At 45.7% G+C, this 24,091-nt stretch overlaps 1 protein-coding gene across 1 annotated transcript in view; it reads right to left on the reverse strand.

Annotated features, from left to right (window-relative positions):
• Nucleotides 1-5,664: 5,664 nt before the first annotated feature.
• Nucleotides 5,665-24,091, reverse strand: part of INSR (insulin receptor) — a 57,175-nt gene continuing 38,748 nt past the window's right edge. Inside the window, exons 8-21 of the mRNA XM_067312991.1 lie at nucleotides 23,740-23,990; nucleotides 23,172-23,339; nucleotides 22,214-22,415; nucleotides 17,796-18,067; nucleotides 17,440-17,582; nucleotides 16,369-16,528; nucleotides 15,933-16,032; nucleotides 15,599-15,666; nucleotides 15,149-15,378; nucleotides 14,690-14,800; nucleotides 14,434-14,593; nucleotides 13,677-13,806; nucleotides 13,305-13,439; nucleotides 5,665-11,575 (exon numbers count right to left, since the gene is read on the reverse strand). Coding sequence (XP_067169092.1) covers nucleotides 11,221-11,575; nucleotides 13,305-13,439; nucleotides 13,677-13,806; nucleotides 14,434-14,593; nucleotides 14,690-14,800; nucleotides 15,149-15,378; nucleotides 15,599-15,666; nucleotides 15,933-16,032; nucleotides 16,369-16,528; nucleotides 17,440-17,582; nucleotides 17,796-18,067; nucleotides 22,214-22,415; nucleotides 23,172-23,339; nucleotides 23,740-23,990 — 2,485 coding nt within the window. The 3' untranslated portion in view covers nucleotides 5,665-11,220. The remainder of the gene's footprint in view (nucleotides 11,576-13,304; nucleotides 13,440-13,676; nucleotides 13,807-14,433; nucleotides 14,594-14,689; nucleotides 14,801-15,148; nucleotides 15,379-15,598; nucleotides 15,667-15,932; nucleotides 16,033-16,368; nucleotides 16,529-17,439; nucleotides 17,583-17,795; nucleotides 18,068-22,213; nucleotides 22,416-23,171; nucleotides 23,340-23,739; nucleotides 23,991-24,091) is intronic.

The following is a 24,091-nucleotide window of genomic DNA, read 5'->3' on the forward strand; positions in this document are numbered from 1 at the left end:
GGAGTGGTTCAGCAGCGAGTCTGACATTTGGGAGCCCTCCAAGCCCCGCGCAAGGTATAACCCCAAGCAGAAGACAACAGCACAGAGCACGGCAGAGCTCAGCACGGTCTAAGGCAGCGCTGCAGGCTGCAGCCCAGGGGCTGCCAAGGGGGGAGTGGAGAAGCCAAGTGTTTTGTCAGAAGTATCAGCTGATGGAAGCTGTAGCCAGAGAGAAATTCCTGGTCTCCAGTGTTCCCACCTGTGTGACGGGTCAGTGACTTCCTACAGCAGGGCCTGGGGATTAGCAGCCCCCAGAGCACTGAGCAGCCCCTGAACACTGATCCAGGCTTGCAGATGGAAACAGAAAGCAAGCTGTTAACACGCCATAACCTTCCCCTCGCTGCCAAAACCTCCTTGCTCCATTCGTGGTTATCAGAGGTCAGCCCGACAAACGGCCGCTTTTAAGTCAGTGCTGCAATGGTGCTGGCCCCCTTCACCTGCGAAACACAGGGGAAGAGTTAACACTGTGGGCTTGACGCTTACGCTGTTGTTTGGCATCGTTTTCACGTACCAAAGCAGAGCCTCTGCAAGGGAAGGTGAGAGACCCCGTCCCTCTGCAACACCAGCAGCATCTTGCAGCTCTTCGCAAGTCCTCGTCCCCTGGCAAGGACCTTTTTCCAAGTGCTTCTCAGCTCCTCCATGCTATCAGGTACGTGGAGGCTATCTCCAAACTGCCCAAGACCAAATCCCCCACCCTGAGTTCTCTGAGCCTGTTGCTTCCATCTGGCACCAGCCCCTCAGCCCAGACCAGCTCCAAACGTGGCCCTCAGCCCCTTGATTAGGCTGAAGAAGCTGAGCTTTACCCCGTCCGCTCGTGGGCTCCCAGGCGAGACTGAACCTCTGCTCAGCTTCTGCCCTTGGCCCTGCTGAGCAAAGCACAGCAGTTGGGAACGGCCCCAGGCATCCCCACGGCAGAGCCCACCTTGGGCTGCTGTCACGCGCAGGTGGGTGGCAACGAGCATCGCCCTCACCCAGCCACAAACCCCAGGCTGTTGCCTGCCCAGCACAGCCCTCATCACATCTCCTCTGCTTGGATCTCCACCCCGAGAGCCAGCACCCAGCACCCAGCCCAGGAGCAGATGCTTTGGAAGAGGATCTGGGGGACTCAGCTGTGGGGCTCAGCCAGGCCCCCCTCTCCTGCCAAGCCAAACACCGTGGCTCCCAGCCAGGGGTGGTCCAAGGGCCCCTTCCTTTGGCAGGAGGCATCTTCACGTGCCTTCAGCTGTGGCACAGCAACCAGCAGGAGCCAGGACCAGCACCCGTCAGGTGCTCAGACACCTCAGTCCTGCCCCGAAGGGAGCCACGGTTAAAGCCCAGCCTCCTCTCCTCCCCTTCGCTTGCAGCAGGGCTCCTCGTAGCCCGAGGCTCCATGGCCCAAGTTTTGCCTTCAAGCGTGTGTGTGGAGGGGGAAGGCTGAGCAAAGCCCAACACTTGGCCTTTTTGCTTCAAGGCTAGTTGCTTCCTCACGAGGCCTTGAGGAAGACGAGCGACAACCCCAGGAACGTGGGACGGAGCTCATATTGAGCACGACTTACCCCAAGGACAGGAGGCATCTCCCCGGCAAGCCTTCCAAGCACACTTACGCCTGACAGTCTCGCTTCTTCTCCAGATGCTGGAACGAAGTGAGGAGCAGAGACTCATTGGGGAAGCGGCAGCCGTGCAGCCGGTTTGCTCATGGGGACCTCTGGCTCAATCGTCTCACCACTTCCCCTTTCCGAGGGCACAAACAAACCCGCCTCTCCCATGCTGCAGTTCCTTCGACGGAGGGATCGGCGCTCCCCCTACGCTCGCTCCCTCTCTCGCAGGGGTTGCGGCTCTGGGGGGTCCAACAGAGCTGCCTCAGGGCTGCACAGCCCAAAATGCCTGCGCGGGAGCCTGGAGAGCAGCTGAACCAGCGATGGACGCGAGGCCAGCGATTGCCACAAACTGCTTCCTGTTCCGTTCAAAGAAAAACCACTTTGTGTGTGCGCCACAAAAGCCTTCCACACACCAGGGCTCCTTGCACCAACCCTCGCTGGCTTCATGCCGGAGGCAGCGAGGCCTGTTAACATTTCCTTGGGCTTCAGGAGCTGCCGATGCTCAGCGTGGATTGACAAGGAGCAACGTGAGGAACTGCACAGAAGACAGCAACGGAGACCTCGAAGCTCAGGTCTCAGTCTCGCACGGGACACGGGATGATGCAACAGAAAAGCACGGAAACGACTATCTCGTCTAAATACATCCGTGCAGCTAAGAGACCGATCAACAGGCACTTCAGCTCCCAAAGCAAGCAGGGAAGAGGGATGAGGCTGCGACCCCCCTGCCCTTCCCGCTGTCCGGCAGGCAGAGCCCAGGACGCTGCTGCGCTCCGGCTTCTAGGCGCAGGCATCCACTGCTTCCCAACAGCCCGTGGGCTGATGTGTGCACGTACCTCATCTCCCTGCCCCGAGCACACGCCAGCCCCAGCCGAGCCTTAATCGGAACAAGATCCGCTCACACTCCAATTACCCGGAGACCGCAGCTTTGGCAGCGCTTAGAATAGCAATTACCCAGTGCTCCAGGAAACCACAAGAGCGAAGAGAAATTAAACCTTAATTCCTCTGAAGTCCACAAGAGCTCGATAAGGATCAGAGATCAGGGCTCTGCCTAAACCAGGCAGCTGCCCTAGCTGAAGGGATGGGGGAATCGTCCCCAGTTCAGACAAGGAGGAGACCTTCTCCTTCTGCCCGGTGGCTGAAGTGGTTCGGGGACGGCGATGCTGAGCTGTGCAGGCAGCGTAGATCAGCAACAAGGGCTAACAGCCCAAGGGCTGGACAAGCCTCAGCTGCCTCTCGCCAGCATCCCTGACCCGAGACCTTAGCAGGAAACAAACCTCCCGTGACAGCAAGTTCAAGTTTTGTGGCTTTGCGAAATTCTGCATTTTAGGAACCCCAGAGAACAAGCCTGTGCCAGCAGATGCAATTCCAAAACATTTTAAAGTATGTTTGTTTTTCATTGCTCTCTTATGGTAACAGAAATCCAGATGGGCCCAGAAAGTGCTGAAGATCTGCTGAGCCGCTTTGTGCGGCTGCCCAAAACACAAGCGCGGGTGGCACACGGAGAGCACAGCTGGCTGCAATTGCCTCTTACATTTATTATTTTCGGAGGCACTAGATGGCATCAGCACAGCACATTTTCTATCAACAAGCAACATGCTCCCCCCTTCCCCTTCCAGGCCATCACGGCCCTGGCTGGAGCTGGAGCAGTCCTTGCTGGATCAAGCAGGGATGGGGCAAGGAGGCCACGGGGCAAGGGTTCATCTCTAGCTCCTCAGGAAAAGGAGCACTTTTTGCAGAAAAAGAAAGTTGCATCAATCACATTCATAACAATTTATTGCTCAAGTGTCAAGAAGATGTTCTTGGGTCCTCCTGCACCTTGGGCCTGGGAGAGGTTGGTGGCAGCAGCCGCTGTCCCCGAAGCTCATCCTGTGCCCAGGTGCAGCCAGCCTTCCCGGGGAGAGGGACCCAGCCGCAGAGCAGCCCCCAGCTCATGGTCACGGCAGAGGAACCGGACCCGTTGGTGACTGCAGAGCATCTCCAGCGCCTTCAGGCTGGCGGGGAAAGGTCCTCACGCAAGCGGAGGCCTGGTGAAGAGCCCGAGTTGCGGCGTGGGCCGAGTTAGCCCACAGAGCAGGGCCTGTGGCCGGCCACCGGGACCAGGGAAGGAAACACAAAGCTACAGCCATTAATTCCACCAACCGCATTGCCCTAAAAATCACGCCCTGCTGGTGCCCACCACGGAGAGCCGGTGTCGGCCGCAGCTCCAGGGGCTCGTGGCTGCAGACCCTGCCAAGAAGGAACGATACGAAACGGAGCGGTTTTGCTCAAGAGGAGCAAAGCACGGTATTGCGTCTGAATGGCAAAATACATCTAGATGAAAAATAGCGACAGTAAGTCCCCAAGCTTGTTGTTGCAGCTGATCAGGAAGGAAATCTCACCTCTCAAAAAACCAAACCAAAAACAAACAAAAACCCTCCAAGAACACACCACCTCAAGATTAAAGTTAGAAGAACGAATGGTTTTACCTCTTGAGAGCTGCCCGACACAGAACATTAGGTGAGCTGGTTCCCAGTGCAAATCCGGTTACAGCTGCTCAGACTCAGGGATGAAGCAGGTCTCCTGGACAGGTTTTTTTTTTATTTTAATTTTTTTTAACCACCTGTGTAGAAATTTGTCCTGCTAAAAGTGAGGAAAACCTGAGTCGGTGCACATGGAAATAAAAGACTGACATTACAGAAAGGCAGCTCTAGACACTCCAGGCAGAAGGAATCCCTTCGCCAATGTTTACCCAACAGCTTCATGCTACCAAAAACCGTACCAGCAGGCCACGGCCCTGGACAGATCACACAAGCCGTTTCGCAGAGTTCAACAGGCTTCAAACCACAAGCCTAAAATTGGCAGATCTGCATTTTTTATTATTTTTTTTTCTTTCTTAACACCATTCATTTTGTAACTGAAAGTATTGCTTATTCCAAGATATGAATTTAATGTTTTCTCTGTGGTAAAGCAGCATTCAGGGCTGCGCAGACAGCAGACAAAATGAACAGAGTTATTCTTGGATAATTTATTCAGAATTTTAATATAAACAGTTAATTGTTCAATATTCTGACGCACAGCAAGATTTTTTTCTTAATATTCAAAGATATTTTCTGTACATGTCACTGCTTGGCTCATATATGAAAACATTGAAAAAGTTTTTTTTTTCTTTTCTTTTTTTTTTTTTTTTAACATGGCACATTTAATCCTTTATTTCAAATCAAGAGGTATCTGCAATACTATTTGTATTCTGGAACCTTTTATATGCAGAGAAAAAGGCAGAAGCAGCAAGATTAAACAGAAAACAAGACAAAAAAAAAATTGAAGACTTCACAGAACATCACTTAACATGTAACTGAAACTGTCTTTAGTTTATTTAAGGTGCAAGCAGAACATTTGCTTTTGGCTGTGTTCGATAAAACCCACGTCCAGTGCCCACATCCATGCAGTTCCTCAAACACAAACCACTGTTTCGATACTTGAAGAAAGTGATCGTTGCCCAAACTAAAGCAAAAAGGTAAAGCTTTTCTTTCTAAATAACATTCTAACTTTTCAAATTTAAAAGTGGCATTTCAAAAAAACCCCAAAAAACAAACAAAAAACCCCCAACCCCTGCATCAGCCAGTTTTCATGGGACTTCATTAGGGGATAAGTAGGCAGAAACTAAGATGGCTGAAGCGTTACCAGCTGCTGCTGGGCAAATTCAGGTTTAACAGAAGAGCCGGGGTACAAGTCCAGCTAAGGTTCTTGTATTTCTCAGGTAATCCTGTCCCGGGCTCAAGCCGTGTTTTCTGTCAATAGTACTAAAAACTCGAGTCTTAGTAATACAAAGCCAGAGCCATAGTGGGGACATTGGGATTCAGCTAAGTGAGCGCATATCTGCCCCCATTTAAGCTCCGCTGATGGCTCCTTTGGCAGAGTTATTCCAGGTACCCCCGTCCGGGCCAGCCCGGGCTCCCACAGCCGCTTTCCGGACTAAGCGAGAGGAACTATGTACTCGGAACAAAATGACTACCATAACCATTATTTCTTGCTGATTCAAATATGCTGGCAAAAAAAAATAACAACACTGTAGGAGTTAATACTAACTTTATTATACGATATTTAAAAACTCATTTCTCTACCTGTCCCCTTATAGCTTGCATTGTGCTGCAGTTGATTTGCTGAAACTGCAAGAATAAGTGCTTACTTTTGAAAAGGACAAGCAATTTAATTTTAAAAAGAAATACACATTTAATGACAGCAGATTTAATAAAAATGGTAGCTTTATGATTGCTTTTGAATAGTCCGATTCCTCCAAAAGTCAATTTTAACTACTGGCTTCACTCTTGTGATATTTGTAACAAGGCAAGCCAAAACAGAACAGGTCGAAGCATGTTAATGCTCTTACACCAACATTCACATACAGTATCCAAAGCAGAGTTAACACAGAGCCAAGCAGAAGGTAATAAAAAGGCCAAATTTAATTAAGTTCATACAAATATTAACTAATCTTATTTTGAATTTTATGCATTTCTGAAGTTACTATTTCTTGATTCCAATCCATTCAACAGCTCCTTTCCCTGGAAAACACACACAGGAAACTCTGAGGGGCATCAGCTGCTCTGCGGAGGGGATCGAGCTCCTGACACGCCAAGCCCACCTGGTCTGCAAGTCTTCACACGAGAAGTCAGGTGAGGCAGCTTCGAGGGAGGCTAGGACATAGCGAGAGGATCAGAGGGTTTTCTGCAGTTTCTCCTTCACTCTGCTATTACTCCACAGTCTCTGAACCAATCTCACATGGATCACAGGAGCACCTAGCACAGCCTTTAGACTAAGGTTTTATGGCACAAAGATACTGGTTTATTTTCTGACTTGTAAAACAAGGTTCCAGTCTTGATATCAGGAATCACTGCTAGCAGTGAGGGGCCCGGAGTACCTCAGGGTCCGTCTTCCTATCACAGTGACATTAAGAGGGAACTTGATTGCCTCCCTCCCTCCCCTAAACAGGGAAGCTCAAGGATAACTGACAGTACCCTACTTGCTCCTGTCTTTTCCTATTTGCCTTCATCATATATTTAGGTCAATAACACAATAAGCAACTTTGAGATTTTTCCAAAGAGATACCAACAATATATGCAACATACTAAAATTAAGCAAAGTGTCCCATTACTATAATACAAATTTAGGAGGAAAGAGATATACTACCCATAAATTAAGAGTACCCTTTAGCAACCTAAGAGCAGCCTCTTCATACCAACACAGCTGCTTTATTATCAACGTAAAATAGCGCTGTTGCAGCTTGGTCTATTTCCTATCACATTTCTGACCCTGTGCTGGCACAGAGTTTATGTTGATTAGCTCTTCTATTTTACAACACAACAGAGTATTTACAAGCAGCCAAGAACGACATGTTTTTAACCTAACAGACAAGCTTTGCAATGCTGCACTGTACTGCAAGAGAAGTACCAGATCTGCAAGAGGCATTCAGGAAGTGGCAATTGAATTTAATGTGCAAATGTTTCTCAGAAACATCTCCAGTCTCACGCTTCAAATATTTGCTCAATGGAAACACAGCAGAGCTTAGAAAGCTGCTTCTTGTGCTTCCTTCTTTTCTAGCTTTAGAGATAGTGAAGTTCTGGCTACTTGGTGGTGCCCCTTGCTGTCCCTGAACCACACGCAGGAGGCGATGACTCCTCCTTAACTCATTTAAGGCTCTGCCCTGTGATGCGAGTGGGAACTTCTCAGCTGCCCTTCTGCAAAGGGCAGGATCAGGCCCCAGAGCAAATGCAAGTGCAAGAAAAGAGTGAGCTTCCCAGCTGCTGGTCAGAGCTGCCCTCCTCCAGCCGCTTCACCTGGTTTCCTGCACTACCATGTGGCTCCTCCTTATCACTTAATAGCGTGTGCTCGTGCTTCCGCTACAGCTGTGGTAGTCTCACCCCGATAGGGATCTCACCCAGCTGAAGAGCAGCAGCTCCCCAGATGAAGGCACAGCCACCTGTTGCATAACACACCTTCCTGGAAATGAATTCTGAGTAACACCTTGTACAGAGAAGGTTTCACCTAACAAATGCAATCTCAGCTTACACACAACCCCTGTTGTCTCTGAACAGGTATCAGCGAGATCCAAGCGAGGGACTTCCGCATCCCTAGGGTAAAGATCTTCCGACAATAGAGACCAAAGTGTCAACTGGGGGCTGAAAGTAAAGGATTTCCCAGAAGTGAGAGCTGGGCTTTACAGAAGATTGTCATTTACTCTTCCTAATTCTATAGCTAGGTAAGTGCAATCTTTAACAGCCATGAGTGGCAACCACTAGTGTTACTTTTTGTTCTTAAAGGGACTAGCTGTGGGGAAAAATGATATTCTTACCACTAGTACCATACGTCTTTCCTTATCCTTGGCACAATATAGAAAGGTGACCGGAGAAATCTTTATGCACGGTATTGGGTATAAACAACTGCTCAGTTTGGTGCAGAGTGAAGATGACAATATGAGCCACGTGAATGGACTGCCTGTCCACAAAGCAAAACACATATTCCCTTGTTCAGTGATCCGAGTGTTGCAAATCATGTGAGCTCAGAGGGCCAACCAATATCAATGAAATTTAAAAGCCTGACCCAATACAAGGTTCCAATGTTTATGTAATAGCTCTTCTATTCCTACAGTTATGATCGCTGCAATTTAAAATCTTACCAAAACAACGATATGTGGGAAAGGTTTATTTTAGAAGGTCACACCCTACTGGCATTGCTCCAGATTACCTGTGCACAGTGAGAAAGGCATGTGACCGAGATACCCAAATTCAGCCGGAACAACAAGGGCTAGTCACAGTCCCTGGTCCACATTGGCAAATACAGCTCCAGAAGGAAGCTGTCTATTCCTTTTAGATCATTAATTTGCAAAGGCCAAACATTTAAATGACTTTTTTTTTTTTAATTAATCACAACAGAACTAAGAGGATGATATCAGATCCAAATTGGCTATTGTGCATGTGGAACTGTAAATAGGTTCCTTTGGTCACTACTGCTCAGATTAGTGATAAACAGTGACTAGCTGTTCTCTTACCCCTTCCCTTCAGTGAATGGTCCCTAGTATTGGTATCAGCTGATATTGATTTTCCCTGATCCACAATAGGTCCAGACCAGAATATTTAAACAAGTTTAGAGGTGCACAGTATTAAAAATATCCTTAAGAAACATTGAGGTAGACTGCACCAGAACAGGACGAAAATACCATATCCACCTGCCAAGTTTTTACCAATACAAATTTACATGTTCTGTGTGTTTAAGAAAACAAATTGTTTGGTTTTTGTTTTACAGTGTTTTATATATTAAAATAAATAAAAAATTTCTAGTAAGAAAAACTTCTCTTCCTTAGAAAAGTGTGAGAATATGTCTTCTTTCCTGCAGTGTAGCATAGAGCTGCTAAACAGTTACTACTTTGTAAAGCAGAAGAAATGTAAACGAGGCCTTTAGAAATTGAAGGTTCTTACCCCATGTCTATACTGTCTATTTTCCATCTAACTTTGTGAGAAGTCTTTTTGTACCTTCCACCTTGGTTCAAACAGACCAGATTCAACAAGCACAAAGGGCTGACAATTCCTCGTGGTGCACAGAGTCCATAATCCTCCACAGATGTTGTCCTAATGGGTTTAGCTACGGTTTGGCTTGAGTGGAGCGGGATCCGAGAGGTGCTTCCCTACAAACTCCAACCCTGTTTCATTCAGTTACAGTGAGAAAGAAGCGGCATTGCCTGGGCTGGAATAAAAAGCCACACGTCAGTTTTGTGCAGCATCCCCACTCTCACCAAGTCAGAAAAACCTCATTTTCTCCCAGCAGAGAGAACAAGTAGGCATGTTCTTTTTCACTGGACTTCTCCAAGAGGAAAAGCGGAGAATTGAGCAGTCTCTCTCCCCTTTTAAAACCACCTCCTGTATTACAATGGCCTGCAACATCTATAATGTTCATTTCTTGCTTTAGCACTTCTCCCTGCCAGCACACCCCCTCATCACTGTGAGACACATTTAGTTTCACAATTATTTTCTAACATCTTGTGCTAATCAGCTCTGTCTTTTATGCAAACAGCAGCAAAACAAAGCACAGTCCAAAAGACAAAAGTTAACATCCTGAAGAGCTGAAAGCAGTAGCTAACGCATGTGCCCTGGGAAACGCGCAGGGCACAGCGCAGGTATCTCAGGAAAACATCAAAGGCCTGCAGGCAGCACTAGGCCAGACGCCTGAGCAGCAGCAGACAGGCAGCGGGTAGCTAACCACAGTCACGTTCAGCTTCTGCTTCATGTACAGAGCCAAGAACCTCGTGCTCTCCCCCCTTTAGATTGGCTTAGTGTCTCTTTTCGTTAGAGTCCTTGCTCTTCCCCGTGCCGGTTTCTTCTGTGGCACAACACGCACAGAAAGCAAAGCAAGGGGAGTGGGGGCAAAGAAGTAGCAGGACTCAGGACAGGGATATCCCGGTGTCCTTCAGCCCCCAACAACCAAGTTAAGTCCCAACTACTTTATCTCAGGGCTTCAACTGGAGCCAGCTGACTGCATTATATAAATCATGAAACTGTATTATAAAGCCTTGTCAAGTATAAACTTAACATGTGCTTCACAGCTCCTAAAAGGGTAATCAGCTAAAATTAGTTCATTCTGAAATCTTTGGACCACTTTAAGACCAAACAATCCCCCAAATTCTACCCTCCCGGAAAGGATCATAAACAGTCAATAATTTATATGAAGTTTAAATTTAAACTAAAGACATTTTAAATATGTTACAACAAACAATATATATACTCAATGCTGTAAGAACAGAAAACTCAGTATCTCAGGTCAGGGGACTCCTACTTCGTTTGGTCTTGAAAGTACCCATAAATCTCAGATTTCTGCTCCTTTGGCTCCCAGCACATTTTCCTCATTTGTTAATGAGAGAAAACCTACTCCCAAGAGTCCTTAGTACAAAAATAATCTGTTTAGGATTCAGTCACTCCAGGGAAATGGGGAAAAGATAAGTACACACTTCTGAGAAGAGGAAAGCTTCTGTGAGAACATACAAAACTTATGTACAAAAAGAAGTGTATATTTTGATATACATATACACCCCACATATATATACTGCACACACACGCGCACACACACGCACGCACCCCTGGGATTTAACCCATTTAAAAAGTATGAAAGCAGCAGCTATTGGTCAATCTGAGGATATGGCGCGTCTCATCGATGGGTGTTCAATCCTTCAGCTGTAGTGAAGAGTATGCCTGAAAGCCTGGAATTCTACTGAAAATGCTTTTGTCCTGCAGAAGTTTTGTTCCGCACCGTTACACTGTAGCTCAGATACCAGCAAATTTCACTTCTTTTGTTGGCAAACATGGATGCTCCTCCTTTAGTTTAACTGAAAAGGTCACTTCCTGTTTTGAAACCATGGTTACAGAAGGGACAGCAGCCATGGAAACCTTTTCCATTTATGTTCACAGATAAGTCCACTGACAACCAGTCAACTTGGCAAAAAAAAAAAAGTATTAATCATAAGATGATTAAAAATCTGAAGAGTTTGTAGATGTGTGTCATACACTGTGGCAGCAATAAGAAGAGTCCTGAGATTTGTGAAGGGGAAAAAAGCAGACGCAACCCTTGGGCCAAACAGGAAGCGTTAGGAAGGACTTGACCTGGGCATGGAGAGAATCCGCCCATTTTTCTTGCCACCGTTCATGTGAGTGTAAGGTATGTGCTCTTCATAGTTCCCCTTGAGGGCCATGGAGGGTCCGTTGTCCCGCCCCAGGACTTTGTCCCTCTGCGAGTACGAGGAGGGATCGAGGGGAATGCTCTCCATGTTCTCAAAGTCCATCTCGTACTCCTCCGTTTCCAGAGGTTTGTTCTCCTCACTGTAAAAGAACGAGACCTCATGGAAGCTGGGGTGCAAGTCCTCCTTCAGCATCTCGATGATCTCGATGAAGGTGGGGCGCATTTTAGGGTTGTACTGCCAGCACATCTGCATCAGGCTGTGCCTGCATCAAGACAAACAAGCGTCAGGGACAGAAGAAACAATTCCACATAGGCAGGGCTGGCACAGATCAACACTTGTGTCCGTGTCAGACCACCCACAACAGGGCTACTCCTCTGGTCCTCGATCCCCCTGTCCCTACTGGAGTTGTGTTTGTGCTTCCTCCAGTCTCCATTTTTGCCTGTAGATCCTTAACGCTCCTTTTTCGCTATTTCTGTCTAAATCAACAATTCTTTCCAATTCCTTCAATTGTTCTTAACTCAGCTTCCAAAGGAAACAGGGCTGTAGTTCACATACTCTGCGTGCAGGCACACACATGCTTACATCCAGGTCACAATTTTTTAATTCATTGACTAATTTTGCCTCAACCTGAAAGATAACTAAATTCCCAAAACCTCAAGGAAAACAGGAGGTTGTGCAGAGGACAGAAGTCCTGTAAACATCCCACCTATGAGAAAGACTGCAGCAAGAGGTCATATGTTATCAGACACCATGAAGAAAGAACTTACAAGTGTCCTAAGTACAAATACACTTTCAAACTGGAGTTTGTAATTAGCCACCAGAGAAAAGTCCCCAGGAGAGCAGGCTTTTATCATAAGGATACTCACAAAACATGTTTATTTTTTGACTGTGGAGCTGGACATGCTGTTTTGGCTAGAACTGGGCTGGGGTAAGAGGTTACTGAAACCAGCTAGTTACTGTCAGCGTTCCCCTTCCCAGCCAGGGCTCCTTCCCCTCATCTCTGCGTCCTGCTTCACTTGTGGCTCCTTAGGCCCCTTCTGTCAAAATGACCTAGTTCAGGTTAAACACTTAGTAACAGGATTTTTTAATTACTCTGACAGAAACAGCTTAGGGAGCACCTGGGTATGCAGCTGCGCTGGCAGATTGGGGGATGCAATAACCCTCAGACAGCGAGCGTCACGAGCAGCTGTGGACAGTAACCCTTAACCCCGGCACAGGAGAACATCTGGCTTCGGTTTCTAATCCTCTGCAAGGTGTTTTTCACTGTGTCTCCGCACAGTGCCCCCTTTTTCCTCTCAGCTTGCAGGCAGCCTAGCCTTGGTCTCTTAAGTGGAGCAATGAGTCTGCCACAGAAATGAAAAGGCCGCAGACATGATAAACAGCTGCTGCCTCAGCCAAGCGCTCTCCTACCTTTACCTTCTCATTAGCCATAAATTGGATTTCTGAAAATTAGCAGTTAAACACTGTAATTCTCAAGGCAATGCAATACCAAACTATTAACGTAGTACAGAGAGATGATTTACGCAAAACCTCAGCAGACCTTGGATTAGCAAGCTGCTTTCCAGCCTCTACAGCCACGTGGATGCAGACTGTGGCCAGGCCCTGCCATGTTACATATGTAAACCGCCATTCAGCAGCATGCAGAAGGGCAAAAGCATTTTGCTTGGGGCAACTGATGCAGTGCTTATTTGTAGTTTAAGCTTTTCCTGTGCTTTATACTTCATTCTCTTGAGTCTGTACTCCTGATATAAGGTCCAGGCTGGTTTCATTTCTCCGTTCTAGGGAAATAGGCTGGCTTGGGACTCCAGCTTTAATTCCTGGCTCTCTGAGGATGTGTTGGTTGCATTTCTAGGGCAGGTGGCTCACTACATTCTGCTTTGTTCTTCCACCAGCAGAGAAGGGGCTAAGAGGTGCCACATGTGGGGCCACCTCTGTTGACCACACTGTAGCGAAAGTGCAGCTTGTTCATTACCACCTGCTTTGCTACTTACAGCCTCTCTGGGCAGTTGTCCGGCTGATCCAGGTATCCTCCATCCATTACAAACTTTAGCACCTGTTCGTTGGAGAGTCCCTGGTACGGCTGCTCTGCTAAACTGCTTATTTCCCAAAGGACAACACCAAATGACCTAAGAAAAAAGACAAGATTGGTAAGAATATAATATCCTGGAGATCTTTAAGTGACATTCTTAATTCAGAGAACATATTTTAAAAGAACAACTATATTTTTAGGCTTAGTTTTAAGAACAATGCTTTGTTTTGTTTGTATTCTGAAGAAGTCAGCGACTCACACAATTTAAATCAAGCGTGTTAAAGTAGTGAGCTCTCCTGCTAGAATTCAGCCTGGAAGGCAGAGCACAACTTACCACACATCTGAATAAGCAGTGAAAACACCATCCTTTAGTGATTCAGGTGCCATCCACCGCACCGGCAGCAGTCCTTTGCCTCCTTTTCGGTAATAATCTGTCTCATAGATATCTCTGGTCATGCCAAAGTCTGAGAAAAGCAATTGGGATGTATTAGATGTCTCTGCGCTGAGCTCGGCTGGTTAACTGATGGTTACTGAGAGGAAGCGCGCTGCTAAACACGCACGATCAAAACCATCCCAGCCGGCAGGGGCGGGCACTGGGTGGAGGATGCCTCCCTGCACCTTCCACCGGCAGATTCCCTGAACCGCTTCACCACCTCTGCGGCGCCAGTGGGGCAGCTGCCCACCTCCGAGCTTTTCCTACGACTTTCACTGTGCAGCACCTCTAGATGAACATTTCTTTCCTCTGACATCAGGCTACTGCTATATACCCGATAAGCCTCCAGCATCCCAACCTTTCAGTCGTTTGTCCCCTTGTGATTAGCATCCAAAACATTTTCCTCTTCCTTGCATTTTTTTTTTCCTTTTCTGAACTATTATAGGGCCATGATAGAGACTCCAGAGATGCAACTTTTAGTGACAGCTTCTAGTCTAAACATATTCATTCCCTTTAAGTAAAACAGAGCTCTTTGCTGCATTTCCAAAGGGAGCCAGTGGAAATCATGTGCATTTACAGCATTGGTCTTGAATTTCATAGAGTCGCCTTTTCAACAGATATGACCCACAGAATTATCTTCTGACCATACACTACATACCTCCAATTTTTACAGTGAAGTCTTCTGCAACCATACAGTTACGAGCTGCAAGATCTCTGTGGACAAATTTTTTGGCATTCAGATAGGCCATACCATCAGCAATCTCTGCAGCCATCTGGATCATTTCTCTCAGCGTTGGTGGGGGACGACCAGGGTTATTCTACAAGAGAGGGAAAAAAAAAAGGGAAAAAAAAAGTATTAGAAACCAAATCAAGTTAGTCTGCTACACAACACAGTCCCTCTCTCCTCTCTTTACCTCAGCATCAGGTCTCAAAGAGCGAAGGTAGCTTTTCAAATCTCCATGTGCCATTAACTCCATGACCACTAGAGTAGGTTGCCCCTTGGAGACCACCCCGAGGAGGCGAACCTGGAAAACAAACGAGAATTTCCTTTGGGGTTGTGTCCAAACACACTGGGCAGAGCCCAGCTATGAAAACAGAGCGTTACTACAGAGCCAAGCCTGCCCTGAAGAGCACCACAGAACCCTCTCACAGAGAGAGGTTTGGAAAGAGCAAAAGTGAAATGATGCAGGCAGATGCACATGTTTTATAGAAACATAAGACATGGAAAGATCCCAGCTCTTCTTGATCAGTTGTCTCTTCAGAAGGGCTACTTTTGTAACCTGAATATCAAGCTTTGAAAGCATTAAAGAAGCATTAGTTACGTGGTGGGACTTTCACTTGCTAACCATGTAAAGGCACACAGTGCTGCTTACCACATGATGGCAGCTGAACCCTTTCATCACAGAAGCTTCGTTTAGGAATTCAATGCGCTCTCGGAGGCTGGCTGATTCATTAACAGTTTTTACAGCTACTCGAGTCTCTGGCTCTCCCTTTACTATGTCCTTGGCAATCCCTTCATACACCATGCCGAAAGAGCCCTGTCCCAGCTCTCGGAGGAGAGTGATCTTGTCTCGTGGAACCTCCCACTCGTCCGGGACATAAACTGTTAAACAGAGGGAGATACTTCTGAATGGAGAGAGCATCGTTTGAGAGAGATTTCTGTAGCAGGCTTCTGTAGCACTGCCACAGGATACTGGGGATATAAACGTCTCCAAAAAATGGCTAGAAAAATCCATAAAGGAAAAAGCCAACCCCATACTGCAGCACTGTCTGAATGACTAAAGGAGAGAGGCAGCACAGCAGACAGCACTCATTGCTCTCACCGTCACTGGCGCTGAGGTATTCGGGGTTAGAGGATGCATAGAGTGGCCCAGTTGGTCCTTCAGTTTGTCTGGAAGAGATAGAGAAGCTTTTCAGTGCATTTGCAGCCTTTGACACTTTTGGACTTAAGACAGTCTCACTAATTCCCAAAGCATACAGCAAATACAAAGTGACCTAGTGTCCAAAAGCACAAAATATTTCCTAAACTAATGTTCAAATCATTATCTAAATAGAAAATAAAGACAATACTGCACAGAATTACTTCCAACAAGTAAACAAAACCTTTGGATACAAGTTTTATTTGTTCTGGTGAAAACCACACAAGATTGCACCCACCTCTTTTTCACAAGCACGTAAGCAGCTCCAATAATTCCAGCAATTATTATCGCAAAAATGATCGGGACAATTATAACAGCAATATTAGGCTGAGCATTCACTAAGAGAGAAAGAGAGAGTCAGAGGTATTATACAGGCCTCAAAATGCAAGTCTTTTCCTGAATAAAATCTGCCCCTTGAATAAATAGAAACGAACGTGAAGCTAGAGGTTGCTTCAGATACAAAACGCAGAGCTGCTCAGAATGAGAACTCAAACTGCAGTTCAACAAGTGAAAGAAACCGATACACTTGTAAGTATTTTCAGTTTCTTGAAAGTACATGTATTGATAAACATCTTATGACCCTCTACAGTTGCAATCTTCCAACAGCAATCTGGGTTTCTATCAGCAATTAAATGTTGGGGAAGAAAAAAAAAAATAAAAAAATCCAAACTCACAATAATCAGCCACATAGAAGTAGGTAGGTTCTGTCCATGAGCCATTTCCAGCCAGTGAGGTAGCTCGTATACGGACACTGTAGTTGCCAGGCTGCAGTCCACGCAGTTTACAGCCCTGTTCACTGGCAAAATGCTTACGGGAAACGCAGTAGTGGGCTTCCTGCAGGCAGAGGGAAGAGGAAGCTGCATTACGCTGCCTCTGCAACAATCCAGAGGCCTATAATGGCTAATAGGATTTCCTCCTCACCTCCCCGACTGGCAAATGCACACAAATATTGCTTTCGCATGCTCAGGTCTATTCCAATACAGTGGTTTGTCCTGGATTTGCATTTTACAGTTTAAGTAGTTCAGATTACACAGAACGTATGCCATTTGCTGTACTATACCTCAGCCCTGAAACCCGACCTCGGCTGGCAAGCCCTCCTGCCCACACGGCACTGCCATTCTGCACAGGCAGCAGGGCTGCCCTCTTGCCGCTCAACGCTTCCTTAGTATCTTTAAGGGACTGAAATTTAGATCTATAATTTCCGTCCTTCTGTGAAATAAAACTCCTAGGCAAGTCTAGGCAGAAAGTTAGCAAATTAGATATTCCTATTTGTCTAAGAGGCACTGAAGAGACAAATTTTTAGGTCTCGATGTCACCACAGAGGCTTCCAGAGGATACAAGCTCACTAGCAAATTTTTGTATCACATTGGTTCATGCAAAAGGAAACCGAAAGGACAGAACACCTTATGCACTCAGACTAACACAGCCTGGACAGTTCTGGGTTCCCATGGATTACTGCAGCAAGCGCTGTCTTGAAGTGCATCTGCTCTCCCAAAACCAGTACAGAGCCATGCTCAGTGCTAATCCTAAAGTGACAAAATACGTAGCCACATCCCAGCGGTGATATAGGAGGTAGGATGCCAAAAGTGACACAAGAACCCAGAGAGAGAAATGCAGAAGGGTCTCTACAAATCCAACTTCCAGCCTCCCCAGGATCACCCCTAACAGAGCCTCCCCTGAAGGGAGCGAAGCACAGAGCTGCTCCTCCAAACGTGCCAAGTTAAGGAACAAGCAGAAGTTCTCACCTCTGTCTCCCCAAGACGTCCATAATTCACTTCATACAGCACAATAAGACCATTTGGTTCCTTCGGTTCCTGCCACTTCAAATGCACGGTATTTTTTTCCACCAGTTCATGGGTTACTAGACCAACGATGTCATCGGCCTTAGCTGGAACCACGGTCATGATTAATAACAGTGTTTATTTCACGTCTTTTACAGAAAGCAAAACTGCCAGTACTTTATACATCATCCTTTTGTATCCGGGAATAATGAAAGCGCCAGCTCTACATGGCGTTTTGCTACTGCAGCTGGCTCCCACAGGAAAAACACCCTTCTGACCATATCCCATCAACCCAAAGAAAAGCTTGGGAAGATAATTACCTTCTGGCATGGTCCTGGCACTGACATAAGCTGCAACACTGCATCGGGATTCCTGAGCATCATGGTTACAAGCATGGAGCTCAATGCGATACCCTGTAAAATGCCGCAGGCCGGAGATAACCAAGGACTCCTTAGACTTAACTTTTTCAAAAGGTTTCTGTTCATCTGTGTTCTCAGACGCTGCTACAGAAGCGTTCGGAGAGGACGGGATGGTGGGTATCACCACAGTGGCATTTGCCATGGAGCCAAGGTCTCTTCGTTTTCTTGATGGCCTGTCAAATATTACATGTTAAAGTGTTATTTATCATCTTCAATGTAAGCACATTTATCTGAAAAGAAAGAGAAACTGAAGAGCTCAGAGTACAACTGAAAACTCAAATTCAAGCCTCATATTTACAAGGCAACAACAACCAAGAAATTCAGGAGATATATACATACATACATACATATATATATATATACATATATATATATATATATATATATATAAAAAATTTAAAAACAACAAATCTGTCTCACCCCCTGCAATGGGCATGGCTTTAAGTTCCTGTGTCCTTGAGACACCTTCCCTGCACAAGCACATAATTCAGAAAAATATGAAAGCATAAGACCAGTTTCACAGCTCACTGGAATGAATTCACCACTCGGATTCAGATTTAGGATTCAATCTATTTAGATACTTTAAACCTTTTCATGAGAGACCAAATATTTTTAAGTCCTTTCCAACAGACAATTAAAATGGGCAGATTCGCATTATATATATTTATTGTGCTGTTTGTTAACCAAAGATTGCCTCTCAAATTATTGCACATTAGTCTGGAAATCAGTTTCTGCAGTTGTGAAAATAAAACTGACAGTGTGATCTTGTCAACCCCCCTGTCTGCAAGGGAACACTACAAGCCAGCTTTAAGTCAGATTATGTTAAATAAACAAACAAAAATCAGTCCAACAGAATTAAGAACCATTCAAAAAACTTAGTTTACTTGGAGAAAAAAAAACCCAACAACTACCAAACCAAAACTCCTTGTTCTAATATCAAGACAGTGACGCTTTACTTCCTGCAAGACACTCACAAACAGGAATCCCAGGTTGGGAACTAAGCAACTGGGGGAAATTGGTAATAGTATTCAGCTACACAAAAAGGAATTAATGCCATTTGAAAAGTGGATCATGTATTTTAAGAGGATGATGATCTTTTTTTGTGCATGCATGTGCGTGCAGCTATTAAAGGGTACAAAGAGTGACCTGAACTGAACCCACACTTGAAGCATCTCCAGTCTCTAAAAATGTAACAAGCTGTTGAAGCAAATCTTCACTGCTGAACTGAACTTTCCACTGCCACCCTCTGATTACCAAGCAAATGACTGGCCAACTGGAACTACAGCAGGTGCCTGCATGGATCAGGTCTTTGTCTGCAATCCCCAGTTCCATTTTCTGATGTTATTTTTCCTCAAACTACAAATGCAGCCAGTCGGAAAGCAGATTTTAAGATTTCCTCAAACTAAACATCACCTTGCATACAGCAACGTAAGCACGTTTGTCCACCTAAGGAAAAAATGGGATGCCAAATGGCAGGTTCAGCAGAGCACATTCCAGGTTTTAGTTTTCTCTTCCTGCAATTACTAATTAACTCCAGAGACATCGTTTTTAAGTTGCTGTTATCTAGACTTGTGCATTGTTCTGAAGAGAGTCCCCCAACAGTGGGACAGAGTTCAAAGATCCAGGTCTGGGTCATGCCACCTCCCTCCTTTAGAAGGGATCTTTACGGTCAACCAGAATCTTGTTTGTACTTAAAAGCAAAGCTACACCCCACTGTTTACAAAGTGTGGATTCAGCTGTTCCTCGTGTTTGAGAGAGTTGTTTTTCACAAGTAAAACAATAACTAGGCCACTGATGCAACACAACAACAACTTCTTCCTTCTTGAGTAACAGAAAGCAAGAAAAACTTCTGAAGCTGTGAACCCAGACCTTCACGTATTTATTATCCTAGATTTGCAACGATTTTCTTGCTAAGCCCTCTGCATTTTCAGCCATCTGACGTCTTTCCACAGTTGTTCCAGTGCAACTTTCATCATGACTCATGGCCATTTCAGTAGCTCCAGTGAGCTGCCATGTGAAATACTCAGGTTTAGATTCCTTTTCCTCCTACTACCGGAGATTATCGGCATGTGTGAGGGCTCTCAGAAGAGCAGCCATTTAGTTCCCCTCTGCCTCTCAGGACTTATTACTTTTGAACACTTTCCATACTTTTCACAGAATCAGAGTTGCTGAGGTTGGAAGTGACCTCTGGAGATCATCTAATCCAACCGCTCTGCTCAAAGCGGGGTCAACCAGAGCAGGTTGCTCAGGGCTGGGTCCACTGGGTTTGGGTATCTCCAAGGACGGAGACTCCACAGCACCTCTGGGCATCCTGTTCCAGTGTTCGATTACCCTTTTGTTCCAATCTGTGAAAAACTCTTTCCCGTATAGAGTGAATAACACAGTAAAGAAGAAACAAAGCATCAGCTTCTGACGGCCACTTTGTTAGCTACAAAGGGATGTTACAAAGCACATGGCATAAAGACACCCACTAGCTGCGACTGGGAAGGTGGGTACGGCAAGAAGCATTTAGGAACTTCTCGCTTGCCTTGCCAATGCCAAAACAAGTTAACCCACAAGACTTGCAACTCTCAGAATATCTAATTAACTGTGCACAAGGCAAAGGAACAGCTCTGGGATTTCCACAGGGGTTCTGAGAAAGTCAGGTAAGATCAGACCTGGACTGCGGCGGAGCATGGCAGACCTGTGGTAGAGCCTAGGACCAAAAGGATACTGCACAGGGATCAGATAGCTGGGAACGGGACAGGAGGAGAAAAATGGTACACAGAAAACAAGGAGACAAGACATAGGTGGTGCAACTTCTCAGCTGCTCTACTGTCTTCTCCAGCCCTGCCATTTCCCCCTCTGCTAGTCTCATCTCCAAGATTCCTCCCAGGGACTGCCAGAAGGCTTCTTTTCCCGCCCCCTCCAGGAGGAAGCCACAACAGTGCCCTGAGAGAGGCTGACAAACTATCAGAAGCAATATAAAACAGAACCTGAAGTCAAACACGCTTCGTGTTCAGCTGCCAGGCTCTAGATAGGGTGTCCTATGAGCTGGCAAAAGGCATAATCATCTAATTACTTTGCCACAGCCTGAAACCTGTCAGAAAAGACAAGCAGGCTGCATGTCAGCAGGACAGTATCTCTGCTGCTCGCTCATCATACCAGCAAAAGGGAGCTGTATTGAAATGATTAATCTATCTAGGGGAAGTGGAACTTCTTCCTTCGCAGGCTGACAAGGTGGCGCATCCTGGTGATTGGTTTCTTCCTAAAATACATACCCCAGAAACTGGCCTGAGAAGCATCCTGAGCTGGCTGCACAATAAGATTGAGAGAGAAAAGAAATCAAAAAAAAGGAAAAAAAAAAATCAGATCATCAGAATTGTCTGCCTATATCAAGAGGAGTTTGGCTTCTGAACATGGCTTGCTTTTTCCTCTGGTTTTGAGCATGCTGTGTCCTGGGCATCATTTTGCACACTGAAACTTGTTCTGATCGGCACTAACAACAAGGAAATAGCACAGGAGTGACTCTGCACAAACTTCCATGTGACAGCAGCAGGCATCAATCAGGCTCACAGAGAAGAGATACTGCCTAGTAATGCACTCTTAATAAGAAAAAGAGTTCACTGCAGTAACTTGGCTTTTGTCAAGCAGCTGCAAACAAAGGTTTAGCCAAACGCAGTAAGCTGAGAACAAATTTAGAGCACAAAATACATGACAGTGACAAGGGTAAATCATTACAAACTCTAACCTGATTCCCAGCGATTCCTCTGTAAGTTGGATATGAAGTGTGAAGATATTCAACACCACTTAATGTGACACTGTGTGTGCCATTCAAAACAGGACATTTACCACCCACAGCAGTTGCATTCCTCATGGTATTGGAGGTATTTCCCAGACTAAGTGCAAGGAAGACCGCAAATACCGCACTAAAGGACAAGGCTGTGGCATGGTAAACTTCCCTTTTTCTTTTCTTTTCAACTCGATAAAAAGCTAGACCACAAAATTCTAATACAGAAAAAAAAGGCTATTTCTGGCATCGCACAAGTTTAAATGAGCTGCAGGTTTTTTAGCCATTTGTTGAGGATTCTCACTTTATTCTCAAGCTGAGGAGAATTCAGAGACAGGAAACACAGCAGGATCTTCCAAATCTGTAATAACATCACTTGTAGGTGCTCAGCTTTCACTGGTCTCAGATGCACCTAATCAGCTGGACTACACAGTCCCATGGAAGCCCAGAGACTGGCAGTATGGCCCTGTCCAGCCCAGTACTTTTGTTTAATAATTAATTACATTTCCCTACCCCACACCACTTGGACAATAATTTTGGCTATTTGTACCTGGGGACAAAAACCTCATTGTGAAGATAGTTCTCAAACGTCTTGCGGAAGGCAGACTCTTCCAGCTCCTTTTGTATTTGAGAGTCTGTTTTAGGACAGGAACAGCATTCTCCGCTGACATCCTCATTTTCACTTTGATTGTATTTCTGAGGGTCTTCGGATTCAAAAGGAGGAGACCACGTCCTTGAGGGCAGTTTTAATCCTATGGACAAAACCATTTAATATTATTCTGAAGCTCGACATGGCAGAAGCAGATGTTTGATCCTACCATGGGAAAACAGCTAATAGGCAAGATCCAAAACAAGTGTATGCTAAAGTCATAGCACATTTGGGCATCCTGAACTCTCGCATCCAAGCTCAAGCAGTTTTCCCCTTTTTATGACTGGCCTTTGATTCAAATCTATGCTAGCTTTGAAAAAAAAAGCTCAGATGTTGCTGTAGCCAAACAGAATTACAGCCCAGTTCATCTCAGTGCAGAAAACAGAGCAGCAAGTGAGGTTCTGGGAGTCCTCAGTGAAACTCCTAATCCTGAAAGCTTTCCAAAAACAAAGGCACAGGATGACTTCAAAAGTTAACCTGGCCACAGATCTCAAGAAACACTAACATTTTATCTTACTATCTCCATAGTTGTTTTTATACTTGTTATTCATGTTTAAAAGGAACAAGTGCAGATGGGAGATCCCCAAAGGATAAAATAGCTGATTACTTTGTGTAAAAAATGTTTTTTGGAGAGCTTTCTGTACATGACCTGGAAGAAGTGACTAATGTACAATATAACTGAACAGTGGGAGAACACAGCTGCATCACAGCCTGTTTCTTGAACAATAGTCTTGAGAACAGCAAAATTGGGCATTTAAATTACCTCAAAGATGTGTGAAAGAAATCTCCACGGACAATGCCAAGATAGCCTCACCACCCGGAAAGCTTGAAAGCCAGGCACAGAGCAGCACACACTCACCCTTTAAGCAGTAATCCAGTTCATAAAGCTCGCTATCTTCTGCCTGCTGCTGCCAGAACACCAGGTAGTGCGTGATGTTCCCATTGGGCTCGGAGGGGGGCTTCCATTTCAGAATGATTTGGGATGAAGAATTAGAAACAGATATCGGATCTAATGGGACTGAAGGAACTGCGGGGGGGGAAAGAAAGAGATATGGGTCACTTCCACTGCTCTGTGAGGCCTGGACAGAACATGAGACAAGCACAGGGAAGTTTCCTTTTCCACAGGAAGAAAGTGTTCTCCAGGGTAGGCACAGTGACACTCAATAAACCTGCAGGAGGTTGCACCAGTGTGCACGTGAGCTCTCCTCTTACATACACGCAAACATGGTGAAAGAAGTGCTTATTAGTACCCTCGCCCCATTCAGGGAAATACATTCTTCCATTTGCTTTGGAATATCTGCCTACGAAATAAAGCAGCAACGCCAGTGGAAAGTGCCACGGCCATGGAGCTATCATGACTACCAGTCAAAAGATGACTTTGGTCTATTTTGCTGTTTGCAAAGCAACATTAATTTAATGATACTGACCAGTAGCGTTGGTCTGGACGTAGATAATTTCACTCTTTGCGCCATATGTCCTTCGTTCATCTGAGAAGGTGACCAGGGTTTTAACAAACACAGCGTACTGCGTCCATGGCTTCAAGCCCCTCAGAAGCCAGCCTGGCTGGGCCTGGGCTTTGGGCTCATTTGACCGTGGAGGAGGGTCAACATCCACAACTGTCCAGCTGTTTGACCCACAAGCATCTTGGCCATCAAACTCAGTCACATTTTGGTAGGGACTTAAAAGGAAAAAAAAAGTCTCAAATTAACAAAATCCTGATTTCAGGCTTTTAGGAACATTACAGGGATTCTGGAAATGAGGCATAGCAAGTTTTGCAAC

The sequence above is a fragment of the Apteryx mantelli genome, chromosome 30 (genome assembly GCF_036417845.1).
Source record: "Apteryx mantelli isolate bAptMan1 chromosome 30, bAptMan1.hap1, whole genome shotgun sequence".
NCBI classification, from domain to species: domain Eukaryota; kingdom Metazoa; phylum Chordata; class Aves; order Apterygiformes; family Apterygidae; genus Apteryx; species Apteryx mantelli.